We start from the raw sequence: 13,502 nt of genomic DNA, 5'->3' as shown, positions 1-13,502 counted from the left end.
AGTAGGAAAACCTGCTAAATCGTCAGTGTATCAAATACTTGTTCTCCCCACTGTAAATTAACTTTTCTCTTTGAAGTTTGAATGATTTTTCACATATATCAGTATTTCATTATCGAATAAGATTAACACCTTCTCTTTATTGACTGTACTAAAGTATATGTAACAAGAATGAATCAGAAATGCAGCAATTTCCTTCAATAGCCTTTAGTTTTTCTATATTTATTTTATTTTTTATTTAACCAGGAAGGGCTCATAGAGATTTAAAATCTATTTTTCAAGAGCGTCCTGGCCAAGATAGGCAGCACCAAGTCATTACAAAAATGACAGAAACAACATGAAAAACTACAAGTAATCTAGTAAAGACCATAGAATTCACAAGAGTATAACAAAATCAAAAACAGCAAATTAAAAACATTGACAGGTCAGGGAATCAGCCTCAAAATCCTTCATCAGTGATTTAAAAAACACCAATCGGGACAAGTTCTTCCAGTTTAAAATTATTTTATAAGGTGTTCCAAGACGATGGCGCAGTGTACATAAAATACCTTTTATCAAATTCAGTTCGGACATTTGGAACAGTTAGCAGGATAAAGTCCAGCGAACGAAGAGAGTACCCACCACATTTCTGAACAATAAAAAAAAGATATTTGCATAAAGTAATTTACTTGTGAAAAATTGAAAGTTGAAACAAAAAACAAATTCCTGAAATTCCAGGGCTGCATTAATTATTATAAAAATAAACAACAACATGAAGTATACTGATCAGAATACACTTAGCCCTAAACACCTGAGAGGGTAAAAGGCCCTAAAGAACTACCTACAATACCTACCTAACTAACTAGCTAACTAACTAACTAGCTAGCTAACTGATAAACACAACCTTTTTTCATACTGAGCTGAACTAAGTCGAGTCAAGGCTGTATTGGGTTGGCCTGGTGACGCATCCACCAAAAGGGGTATGGTTAAGTGGCTGGCTGGCTGGCTGGCTGGCTTGACTGGTTACATGATAGAGCAGCAGCAGGTGGCAGGGTAGTCAGGAACTTTGACCTGGTGTTCGTTCCCATAGATATAGTAAACATGGATGCCTCCCTTCCACTTGTAGGTCACCTTGGTGATGGGAATCAACTCGATGGTTTGTTGCTGAAACAACAACAGAAGAGTGAGACCATTTATCTTATTAGTTGATTGACAGGTGATCATCAATAAGCAGTATGGGGCTCAAAGGGGCGGTTTCCTGGTTTCCTGTACACAGATGAAGCCTAATCCGGGACTAAAATGCATTTTAAATGAAGACTCTCCAACGAGTTTACTTTTAAGTCCAGTACTAGGCTTAATCAGTGTACGGAAAACCACCCCCAAAAGGGTTTAAAGTTGAGAAACATGGCTAACAGATGTTGTCATATCCTGTGTACAAATATTATAACTTCTGCTTGTAAAGTTGCCTGTACTGTACCTGTTACTGTAACACAGTTGTTCTCAAACCTCTCCTCGGTTGTAGTCCTGAACTAACTCACTTGATTCAACTAGTCAAGGGCTTGATAATTCGTTTACAACTTGAATTAGGTGCGCTACTTTTGGAATAGTTCAAATACATGGAACGGCTGCGGGTCCCAGAGGTTTGAGAACCGCTGGTATAACAAATATTGTACCTGTTGAAGGATGCGAGAGTTCTGGGAGTATTTAGCCTGGTGTTCTCTAACCAAACGGTCTGAAGCCTGGGATAAAGACGGATCTGGGAAGCCATACACTGGATACAGCTGATGAACAGAGGAATGTGATGATGTCACACACAACATTTCCGTAATATGTCAGAGAATATTTTTAAAAAATTTAACCAATAGAAAAAAAATACTAAAATGTCACATGTGTTGCTTAGTTTACTAAGGGGAACCTAACAAGGGCAAACGTTTTGCACTGTAGTAAAACATTTTGGAACGAAAACCGTTTACTCTAAACGCTCTGCCACATGACTTAAAAGCTGTTGAGTTCTGTTTTGTTCTTAAACAGAAGTTGTAGTTAAGCAGGGGAGCAGAGAGACATTTCAACGTTTTTAAATGGTTTCCAGGAGGGACTGACCTTGTAAAGCAGGGTCAAAACATGTCCAATAAGAAATGTTTGTTTTTATTGCAAAAAAATGTTTGGTTGCAAAGCATTTTTGCTACGGTGATCACTAATGAATGCACCCAGTCTGTTTTGTTCCTTCCTTACCATGTACTGGGCGTTTTTGAAGAGTGTCTTTCCCGTCACATCGCTCAGATTGTTAACCTCCAGCCCACTGTTCTGCTCCACAACATAGTCTTCAACATTATTCTTCCTGAAATAACAACAAAATCCTCAACATTATCCTTCCTGAAATAATATCAGTCTTCAACATTATCCTTCCTGAATTAATAACATAGACCTCAACATTATCCTTCCTGAAATAATAACATAGTCCTCAACATTATCCTTCCTGAAATAATAACATAGTCCTCAACATTATCCTTCCTGAAATAATAACATAGTCCTCAACATTATCCTTCCTGAAATAATAACATAGTCCTCAACATTATCCTTCCTGAAATAATAACATAGTCCTCAACATTATCCTTCCTGAAATAATAACATAGTCCTCAACATTATCCTTCCTGAAATAATAACATAGTCCTCAACATTATCCTTCCTGAAATAATATCAGTCCTCGACATTATCCTTCCTGAAATAATAACATAGTCCTCAACATTATCCTTCCTGAAATAATAACATAGTCCTCAACATTATCCTTCCTGAAATAATAACATAGTCCTCAACATTATCCTTCCTGAATTAATAACATAGACCTCAACATTATCCTTCCTGAATTAATAACATAGACCTCAACATTATCCTTCCTGAAATAATAACATAGTCCTCAACATTATCCTTCCTGAAATAATAACATAGTCCTCAACATTATCCTTCCTGAAATAATAACATAGTCCTCAACATTATCCTTCCTGAAATAATAACATAGTCCTCAACATTATCCTTCCTGAAATAATATCAGTCCTCGACATTATCCTTCCTGAAATAATAACATAGTCCTCAACATTATCCTTCCTGGAATAATAACATAGTCCTCAACATTATCCTTCCTGAAATAATAACATAGTCCTCAACATTATCCTTCCTGAAATAATATCAGTCCTCGACATTATCCTTCCTGAAATAATAAGTCCTCAACCTTATCCTTCCTGAAATAATAAGTCCTCAACATTATCCTTCCTGAAATAATATCAGTCCTCAACCTTATCCTTCCTCAAATAATATCAGTCCTCAACCTTATCCTTCCTGAAATAATAAAATGGTTGTACACCATTTGTATACCAAATTTTATGACCCTTTCTGGTTTCCGAACCATCCTCTCTTAATAAGAAGATATGATTTACAGAAACATGTGCACCTCATAACAACTCACCATTCAACTTAAATAAACTAAAAACGATAAATTGTGAACACATTAGGAAAAGTGCATATTGCGTTGCAGTTACAATTACAATCAACTTTGCATATTCAATCATTTTTGTTCTGTGTCTCTAAATGTAATCTCTTTGTATATAACTATACAAAAAAATATCTTAATAAGTTTAAATGTTTACTATAAATCTCTTAATAAGTAAACAAATGTTACCTTTTTTAAAAATATTTTACTAAAAACCTCTTCATAAGTTTTCAATTTTATAAAAAATATCTTACTAACTTCACAATTTGATGAACATGTCAAAGTTGACAATTTTATAAAAACATTTCTTAAAAAATGTACACTTTTATTATAAATCTCTTAATGAGTTTATAATTTTATTTTAAAAATCCCAAGGACTCACCACTCGACTTTAAGGTTGATGTAGGTCAACAGTTGCCGCTTGCCCTTGCAGGTCTCACATTCTTTAGTCCCGTTACCATGACATTTAGAGCAGCTAGAGACACAAACAACATCAAGTCAATAAGATAAGTCTGTATAGATGTCTGTGCTGTACACCTTAAAAAGAGGCAGATTGTCTTTGAAGAGTATTTTGTCATTGTATTATTATTTCAAAATGAATGAATGAATGACTTACTTCTCCTTTCCTCTTTCATTGCATTGGCTGCAGGGACTATCTCCTCCCCGTCTGCCAGATCCATTGCAGACCCAACAAGCTTTCTAAATGAAGAATCAATGGATAATTGTAAAGAGGTGTGTGTGTGTGTGTGTGTGTGTGTGTGTGTGTGTGTGTGTGTGTGTGTGTGTGTGTGTGTGTGTGTGTGTGTGTGTGTGTGTGTGTGTGTGTGTGTGTGTGTGTGTGTGTGTGTGTGTGTGTGTGTGTGTGTGCGTTCTTACCGTTCCAGACCCATTGCACTCATGGCAGGGCATCTTTCCAGAGGCACTACAAGTGTGGCAGGGCTGCACAAACAGAGACAGCGTCATCAAACCAAACCTCACTCATACATCTTACCTTCTCTTCTAGCTTACTTGTTGATCTATTCTTAGACCTAAGTCCGAAAATAAAGTATGACAAATCTGTCCTTTCCTGGCCAATTATAGTCAAACCTGGAATACAGCCACAATAGAAAATAACCATTTGTGATTCAAACACAGACAGACAAACACCTTGTTAGATGATGTGTAAGGGACTTTTATGTTCTCCTCGTGGTTTTGGAACAGGGAGGGACCTGTCACTGGGATTTCCCACGGCCGGGGGGCAGTCTGCGTGTAGAAGTCTGCTGGTTCACCTGTCAGGTACAGGAAACACAAGTTATGGTTAGATCCATAAGGACTGCTGAGATCCTGAATGGATCCATAAGGACTGCTGAGATCCTGAATGGGAAAGAATATAAGGACAGATGGTAATGACTATAAGCAGACCTGGGTTCAAATAATATCGGTTTTCTTTCAAATAGTTTTCCCTGCACTTGACTGAGCTTGCCTGGCACAACGGTATCAATGGCATAGTCCCAGAAGTACAAACCCCGCTCATCTGACACTCCCAGGCAACTCAATCAAACGCTCAAAGTATCTGAAAGAACCAAGTTCTGGTAGGGAGCATGATGGGTAGTGTAGTTTACCAAGTTCTGGGGATGAACCAAAACTGGTAGGGAGCATGATGGGTAGTGTAGTTTACCTTCATAAGGCTTGGTGGCCCACTCTGTAGATCTAGACTCTGTGAATGTCTCCAAACGGTACTGTGGACAGTAAAAACACAATAAGCACATAAGGTTGTGGGGCATCAGTTTATTTTCCCTATTATTGTGGGGGGGGGGGGGGGGGGGGGGGGGTAGCGATGAGAGCAAAACAGTAGCTCCACCTGACATATTGTCCTCTTTAAGCATGAAAAAGAAACAACACATTGTTTTAATGTACTTAATTCTACAAACATATTAAGTCATTATAATAATACATGTACTGAAAAGAAAAGACGGACGGTCCGTTACCCGATAGGTGTTGAACGCCTGCATGTTAGTGATCACTCCATCCTTGGCGGGGGCATTGTTATAGCAGCAGTAACCAGACGCGTACATTATAAAACGCTCCCGCGCCACATCTTCAGTGATGGAGGGGATGCTAGACAATATGAGAGAAGGTGAGCCTCATCAAGATGACACCCCAGAACAGGGTTGGCTGGTAATGCATTGTTGACACCCTTTGTTTAGCCTGACTGCCTATCTGGTAATGCATTGTTGACACCCTTTGTTTAGCCTGACTGCCTATGTGGTAATGCATTGTTGACACCCTTTGTTTAGCCTGACTGCCTATGTGGTAATGCATTGTTGACACCCTTTGTTTAGCCTGACTGCCTATCTGGTAATGCATTGTTGACACCCTTTCTCTAGCCTGACTGCCATTCTGGTAATGCATTGTTGACACCCTTTGTTTAGCCTGACTGCCTATGTGGTAATGCATTGTTGACACCCTTTGTTTAGCCTGACTGCCATTCTGGTAATGCATTGTTGACACCCTTTCTCTAGCCTGACTGCCATTCTGATAATGCATTGTTGACACCCTTTCTCTAGCCTGACTGCCTATGTGGTAATGCATTGTTGACACCCTTTCTCTAGCCTGACTGCCATTCTGATAATGCATTGTTGACACCCTTTCTCTAGCCTGACTGCCATTCTGATAATGCATTGTTGACACCCTTTCTCTAGCCTGACTGCCATTCTGGTAATGCATTGTTGACACCCTTTCTCTAGCCTGACTGCCTATGTGGTAATGCATTGTTGACACCCTTTCTCTAGCCTGACTGCCATTCTGATAATGCATTGTTGACACCCTTTCTCTAGCCTGACTGCCTATGTGGTAATGCATTGTTCACACCCTTTCTCTAGCCTGACTGCCTATGTGGTAATGCATTGTTGACACCCTTTCTCTAGCCTGACTGCCATTCTGATAATGCATTGTTGACACCCTTTCTCTAGCCTGACTGCCTATGTGGTAATGCATTGTTGACACCCTTTCTCTAGCCTGACTGCCATTCTGGTAATGCATTGTTGACACCCTTTCTCTAGCCTGACTGCCTATGTGGTAATGCATTGTTGACACCCTTTCTCTAGCCTGACTGCCTATGTGGTAATGCATTGTTGACACCCTTTCTCTAGCCTGACTGCCATTCTGGTAATGCATTGTTGACACCCTTTCTCTAGCCTGACTGCCTATGTGGTAATGCATTGTTGACACCCTTTCTCTAGCCTGACTGCCTATCTGGTAATGCATTGTTGACACCCTTAGTCAATGCAAGACGACACCTCTTGTTGTAGTACCCCAAGTTACTGGTCAAGAATTCTATCTGATTTTCTATTGAAAATCAATCCACCGCCACTTCGTGTCTGGAAAGCCCTTAATGGTGCCCTGTCCTCTACAGATTTAATCAATGAACAAAGACATGGTCGTCCAGACTAGTAGGCCATGATGACAGAGCAAAACGCTCAACATTGTCTAAGAGAATAATCTTGGGTCAATTTAGCATTTTCCCCACTAATATTCAAGGTTAGGATTAGAGAGGGGAAGCTGATTCTAGATCTGTACCTACGGGAAACTTCACTCCCGGGCCTGAGAGAATTTTGATCCAAATTGATGTTAGCCTTGTTAAAGCAGAATGATCTCACAAACGAAGAGAGCATAGCATTCCGTCTGGTTGCACAAGGCTAGTGCTATACAGCATGCTCCGGGGTGAAGTTTCCCCTAGGTACAGATTCAGGATCAGCTTCCCCTCCTTTCTAACCTTAACCACTAGTTGGGAAATCACAAAGCATCTAGGGGGCAACGTCACCCTACACCGTGTTGCAAGAAATCCAAAAGGTTAGATTCACACAGGGATCTATTACTCTGTGTGTGTGTGTGTGTGTGTGTGTGTGTGTGTGTGTGTGTGTGTGTGTGTGTGTGTGTGTGTGTGTGTGTGTGTGTGTGTGTGTGTGTGTGTGTGTGTGTGGAACATCATTCTAAACCTAGTGTCCATGTCATAATGTAATGTTAGTGATGGGTCCATACTTCCAGTCTTGTTGTACGGGTGCAGGCTCTGGATCCCGATTCGGGTGCAAGGGCATCGGTGGGGGGAGATATCCACCTATAGAGACACAAAGGCATTAGGTAGTTCAAACATACTTTCATCAATGATTAAATATGAAAACGGAGCATACTGATACTCTATGATGAATCCTATTGTTTTTCACCTGGTATGAATGATCTCAGGGATCCCACTTGATGACTTCATAAGGGTTTTTTACATTTTGCTCATCTCTAAACAGTCAATAGTCATAACATTATAATACGAGACTGACTTCACTCAAATTCATAATAACACCCCAAATGTTTTCAAGAATCTTAGACATTATAAAATGGCCACGATGATGATGTTGAGTATCTTTAGAGGGTTCTGATAATGACACCTACCTCCTCCGCCAGCTAAAGTGTCCTCGTACCCTGGTACGTTGCCAAACATGCTAGCTGGGGGAACCATGGGGCCTGGGGCGGGCACCGGGGGGGCATAGAGCGCTGAAAGATAGAAAAAACAGCCTTATCCTGTGTTTTGGTAAACATTCCTTCATTCACAACAGTCCATGCATGTATCAGGAGTGAGTCACCAGTACTTGATTGAAAGAAGCTTTAGTTTTAGTTAAGGAGACAAATGTAAAAAACACACATACTGTAACAAAGCACATCAACTGTCATCCTGGGACAACAGTCCCACCAATCCAATGCATTATCAGAAGTTGTCTGTACTTCATTAACTGTAAATATAGTGGAAAGTAGGACTGTCCCCTACAAACAAAAAAAATATTGGTTGACCGAAAGTCGTCTGTTCTTTCGACCAAGTGATTGGTCAAATTTCTTAAGTATATTTCTCCATATAGACACGCTCTATGTGTTTTAATAAAATGAACTATACGCATTCAGCTTACGGTTTGATGAAATAAGACAAATGCCTCAAGAGGGCACCAGAGATCTAGATAACCAGAAGAAAAAAAACTTAACCTGGTCCAATTATTCTCTTCCCACTCCTGCTGGCTTTCGCAGATTCTGCCGTTACTCTCCTGAAGTTGTCGGAAATAGGCTACACGAGGAGTTGGCAACCTTTCTCATGTGGAATGCCTCATGCGGAATGCTACCGATCTATGTGCCAGTTATGGTTTTCATATGCAAATTTCCGTGGAACACGGAGCAGTACTCTGCATGCCTCTGGAAGCTCTGAAATTGCGTCACAAGCTCCATATGGAGCCTCGACAACATTTTCGGATCAAGCATAAATTGGCTTTTAGTCTAGGCTGCAATGGATTAGTTCACTGAGATGGGCACATATATACAGCTCTGGAAAAAATTAACAGACCACTGCAAAACTATCAGTTTCTCTGGTTTTACTATTTATAGGTTTGTGTTTGGGTAAAATGAACATTTTTGTTTTATTCTATAAACTACTGACAACATTTCTCCCAAATTCCAAATACAAATATTGTCATTTAGAGCATTTATTTGCAGAAAATAACTGGTCAAAATAACAAAAAAGATGCAGTGTTGTCAGACCTCAAATAATGCAAAGAAGATAAGTTAATATTCATTTTTAAACAACAAAATACTAATGTTTTAACTTAGGAAGAGTTCAGAAATCAATATTTGGTGGAATAACCCTGATTTTCAATCACAGGTTCCATGCGTCTTGGCATGCTCTCCACCAGTCTTTCACGTTGATGTTGGGTGACTTTATGCCACTCCTGGCGCAGAAATTCAGGCAGCTCGGCTTTGTTTGATGGCTTGTGACCGTCCATCTTCCTCTTGATCACATTCCAGAGGTTTTCAATGGGGTTCAGGTCTGGTACTCCTCCTCCATTGTAAAACAGCCATCTTGGTACTCCTCCCTCCATTGTAAAACATGTTTTGGGAAGCTATTTACATTTATTCTATTACAGACACCTTAATGTATACTTTAAAATTATATAATGTACTTTTTATTCCATACATTTTCCATGACACCCAAAGATTTTGACAGGAAAATGGTCCAGTTATCAAGAGAACATCCCGGGTCATCCCTACTGCTTATGATCTGGCGGACTCATCGGACACAAATGCTTCATTTCTAAATGAAGTCTGAGTGTTGGTGTGCCTCTGGCAATACGTCAATCAAACAGAACAAGAAAAATGTGCCATCTGGTTTGTTTAAATATGAGGAATTTTAAATGATTTATACTTTTACTTTTGACATTTTAGCAATTCACTTGTACTTTCACTTGAGTCATTTTCTAGTAAGGTATCTTTACTTTTACTTAAGTATGAGAATTGAGTACTTTTTACACCACTGTCAAATACCACACACCCTCGTGCTTATTGCTTAAATATATCACGGCTTTCAGAATTCAGGGCTCGAACCATCCAGTTTCTAATCAGTAAAAGTTTTAATTAAATTAAAATAATCAATGATAAGCAGTAATGGACAACTACTACCATCATATAACTTGTATTAATTGTTTAATTCTGTGTTAAAGCACTCAACTCACATAATGCAAGTCTACTTTTACTGGAGAAAAAAAAAAAATCACGAAAACCATTATACATATATATATTTTTTTATAATCGATTAAAAAAAACGGAAACAGCCTCAAATAGCACTAGTCTCTCAGCACTATGGAGTACAACACCTGACGTATTTCTAAAAGCATAGACTGGTTGGTTGGGCACATATAAATAAATAAATACATGAATTCAAGGAGGTGTAGAGTCTTCACCGATTTCGCTCTTTCAAGCCTTTGAAATATGACACTTCCTCTAACTCCGGAATTTTGCTCTGCAGTGTGTGCTTTAGTAATAAACAATCCACACGCACCCTACTCACCCAAAGCATTTTTTGGGTTTGTTATAAATAGTACATTTTTAGACAGATGCATTTTAAACACTTACCTTGGCCCTCATGAGGATTGAGCATCGTAAGAAATGAAATTAAATGAACGAGATGATAGAATTGTAGCGGCTCACTCCTCCACTACCGCCAGACTGTCGACTCTCTCTTTACTACCACCAACACCAGAGCTCTTAAAGCTTTTCCTCAACACACTGAAGTGGTGCCAAACGTCATGTCACATTCCGTTGTAGGGAAGGCGGGTCATGGCATTGGCAACGTTCCAAAATTGCTTTTGGACTGAAATTACTGTTGAAATGGATAGTTACTCATGTATAGAAGGGTGTTGAAACGGAAAGGTTACTGTTGAATAGAATAAACCTACCAAAGAATATGTTGAAATTGAAAGCAATATTTTCTTCCAAGAAAAATAAAGCTGTGCTAATCAAAACAGATCCGCAGGACAGGTTGAGACAAGACACAATAATGTCAGACCTGACCTACGGAACATATTTTAAAAGGTCACATGACTGGATAGAATTATTATTGTTTTAAATGATCACGGCACACATTTGGTTCAGTGTTGCCAACTTAGCCACTTTGTCGTAAATAAATACATTTAAAAAAATAGGACAGCCAATAGCTACTTTCCTTACTGAGGAGTTGGCAACACTGATTTGGTTGACTCATAAGACCTTCGCCTCCTGAGTCTGTACGGGAGTTGCAGCGATGGGACAAGACTAACTACCAATTTGATATCACGAAGTTGTGTTATTTCATAGTTTATGTCTTCACTATTATTCTACAATGTAGAAAATTGTAAAAAAATAAAATAAAGAAAACCCCTTGAATGAGTAGGTGTGTCCAAACGTTTGACTGGTACTGTATCTAGCTTGGTTGTAGAAGGCTACAGTAGGCTTGTATTGCAGTAATGTTACAGTAGCTAGCTAAGTTACACTTTTACCGAATGGCTAGCTAGTTGTGCTTAGAAATTGATAAATGAACATGTGTGAAAGGCTGCGTCAATCAAATCTGGTATCAGGATAAAATGTGATTCAAAGTCACCGAATATACTTTAAGTATTTTTATTTAACATAAGCTCAGAATGGTAAATGCAATTTTCGTATATACGGGTTCACTGTATCACCACGCAGGGTAAAGCAGAGAACTGACTGAAATAGTACAGACATCTTCTTTTATACTGTTCCAGAGTTAGTTCCAACTTTAGAGTTGGCCTGTCACAGTAGAGGCTTAGCGTGGTTTAAACTTGCTAGCCTATCGGTGGTGTCCAGTCACAGCACTCAGGATTGAAATGTCCGGAATGGTTCTTGTGAAGATTGAGCTGATTTGTTGGTTTCTACTCATTCCTCCGTTCCTGTTTTCTTGTTATTCATCATTTTTCCATCTTGTCTCAACCTTGTGGTTTGCACAGTCGACACCCTAGATTAACAACAGCTTTTCTGCAGTCACACTATGTTTTGTGATTAACATGTCCTACTTCTATAAGGCATATATTTATGTTAAAAGAGAACAAAACCATCCTTTACAATCCCCCTTTTTACACCCCTCGCGGGTGTAAATACTAAGAAAAAGATACCATCACGTTCAATGATCGAGACACACATACTAGGTTGTAGTTAAACCCGGGAACTTAACATTTAAAGACCATTCAGAACACAGCTCTTTTTTATTGGTGTTTTTATGATTCCCCCTTTTTATGATTCCCCCTTTTGACACCCGCAAGCGCAAAAACAACATTATTGATATTAGAAAACACACAGAGTATATTTGTAGAAAACATTAAAACCATCTGGTCCTCCCTACTACACCTATCTTGTACCAGGTGGGCTCCTTGCCACCCAGGATCTTTAAACCTTCACATAAGGGAGGACAAGTTCTTACAAGTATGTTAGTTACATTAAGCTACTAATTATCAACTTTTTCATTCCATAACCTCACCCACAGCGAACCAAGGATCATCCTCAGTCAGCCCCATTTTTCTCCGGAAGTTAGACTCAGTGTCAGCGTCCCCTTCCGGAGTCTCAAGCAATGGCATCATACCTGAAGCCCGCACCACATCTGTAATAGATTTCTTCAAACAGGCTATGATGCAAGCGGCACAGCACATCAGCATAAGGAATACAACAATGAGAGTCAGAAATCCAGTAACCATCAATGCAGTATACTTACCGAACCAGCCACCCAGCCAGGAGAACAGTCCCCCCTCCTCCACTCCAGCCAAGCCCTTCATTTCCACTGATAGTTTATCTAGACTACTTAGAGCTTTTGAAATGCTCCCATCAGGGCTGGTGTTATTAGGGATGAAAGTACAGCATTGTTCCCCAAACATTTTACAGACCCCTCCCTGACTGGCAAGGAGCATGTCCAAAGCTAGCCTATTCTGTCTGGCAGTTCTAGAGGTAGCCTCCCATTGTTCAGCCATCCCCTTAAGTGCGGTGTGGTGTAGTTAACTCATTGTTGATTATAGTAAATATAATTGATTCAGGCAGTTTGCTTAGCATCAACAATAGCTGGGCCAATAATGGGCAACAAATGCCACAGACCATCATTCCGGTTTAGTGCCTGGAATTCGTGCCTAGAGCAAAAGGGTGTGTTGCCAGAACAGGTCTAGCATGCCCACAGATAACAGTCTTTTCTGTTGAGTGTTTTAGCTGTATACCTCATGTAGGCTAACCACATATTTTTCCTCCCCTCATAACCAGTTTCAGTGCCTAATTGGTCACTGTCTGTGATATCCTTAACATTTATTACCTGCACCGGGTTCAATACTTTAGTTGGTGGATTTAGAGTTGGACCTGGAGTGGTGGAGCCGTTCGACTGGATCTGTCTCTGTCCGGTTGGAACTGGTGGTGGTTTCGGCAGTACCTTCAGGGCAATTGAACCCATAAGGTCGTGTCCCGACACCCCTATCCCCAGCGTATATGTTCCTGTATCCGAGAGCTTGACAGACTTAATTGTTTGTAGGATTTCATCACCTTTACAAACATCAGACTGCCCCTCACTCCTTCCCCAGATAAGGGAAAACCTGTCTACTTTTGTCGGGTCCCCTATGCTGTACGGGTAACCCCTCCTCCATTCCCAATAAGGACCCGTATTTGTAATCATGTAATCCCAATAAGCACACCCATGCCCATTACACAGGTACACTGGCACCCTCCTATACAC

At 39.8% G+C, this 13,502-nt stretch overlaps 1 protein-coding gene across 2 annotated transcripts in view; it reads right to left on the bottom strand.

The window, feature by feature from the left end:
- Window positions 1–429: 429 nt before the first annotated feature.
- The window catches only part of LOC120065500 (protein SSUH2 homolog), a 37,484-nt gene continuing 24,411 nt past the window's right edge, over window positions 430–13,502 (bottom strand). Inside the window, exons 1-12 of one of the 2 annotated variants that reach the window (XM_039016552.1) lie at window positions 10,379–10,494; window positions 7,883–7,984; window positions 7,481–7,556; window positions 5,428–5,557; window positions 5,118–5,178; window positions 4,607–4,728; window positions 4,337–4,399; window positions 4,077–4,159; window positions 3,843–3,935; window positions 2,209–2,314; window positions 1,650–1,757; window positions 430–1,140 (exon numbers count right to left, since the gene is read on the bottom strand). In XM_039016552.1, the coding sequence (XP_038872480.1) occupies window positions 1,000–1,140; window positions 1,650–1,757; window positions 2,209–2,314; window positions 3,843–3,935; window positions 4,077–4,159; window positions 4,337–4,399; window positions 4,607–4,728; window positions 5,118–5,178; window positions 5,428–5,557; window positions 7,481–7,556; window positions 7,883–7,984; window positions 10,379–10,403 (1,110 nt within the window). In that variant the 5' untranslated portion in view covers window positions 10,404–10,494 and the 3' untranslated portion in view covers window positions 430–999. Of the gene's footprint in view, window positions 1,141–1,649; window positions 1,758–2,208; window positions 2,315–3,842; window positions 3,936–4,076; window positions 4,160–4,336; window positions 4,400–4,606; window positions 4,729–5,117; window positions 5,179–5,427; window positions 5,558–7,480; window positions 7,557–7,882; window positions 7,985–10,378; window positions 10,495–13,502 lie in introns of those variants that run through there. The other variant, XM_039016553.1, reaches the window with a different exon arrangement.

Source organism: Salvelinus namaycush, chromosome 20, assembly GCF_016432855.1.
Source record: "Salvelinus namaycush isolate Seneca chromosome 20, SaNama_1.0, whole genome shotgun sequence".
NCBI classification, from domain to species: Eukaryota; Metazoa; Chordata; class Actinopteri; order Salmoniformes; family Salmonidae; genus Salvelinus; species Salvelinus namaycush.
The sequence above is the reverse complement of the archived record's forward strand: the minus strand, read 5'-3'. Positions and strand labels throughout refer to the sequence as shown.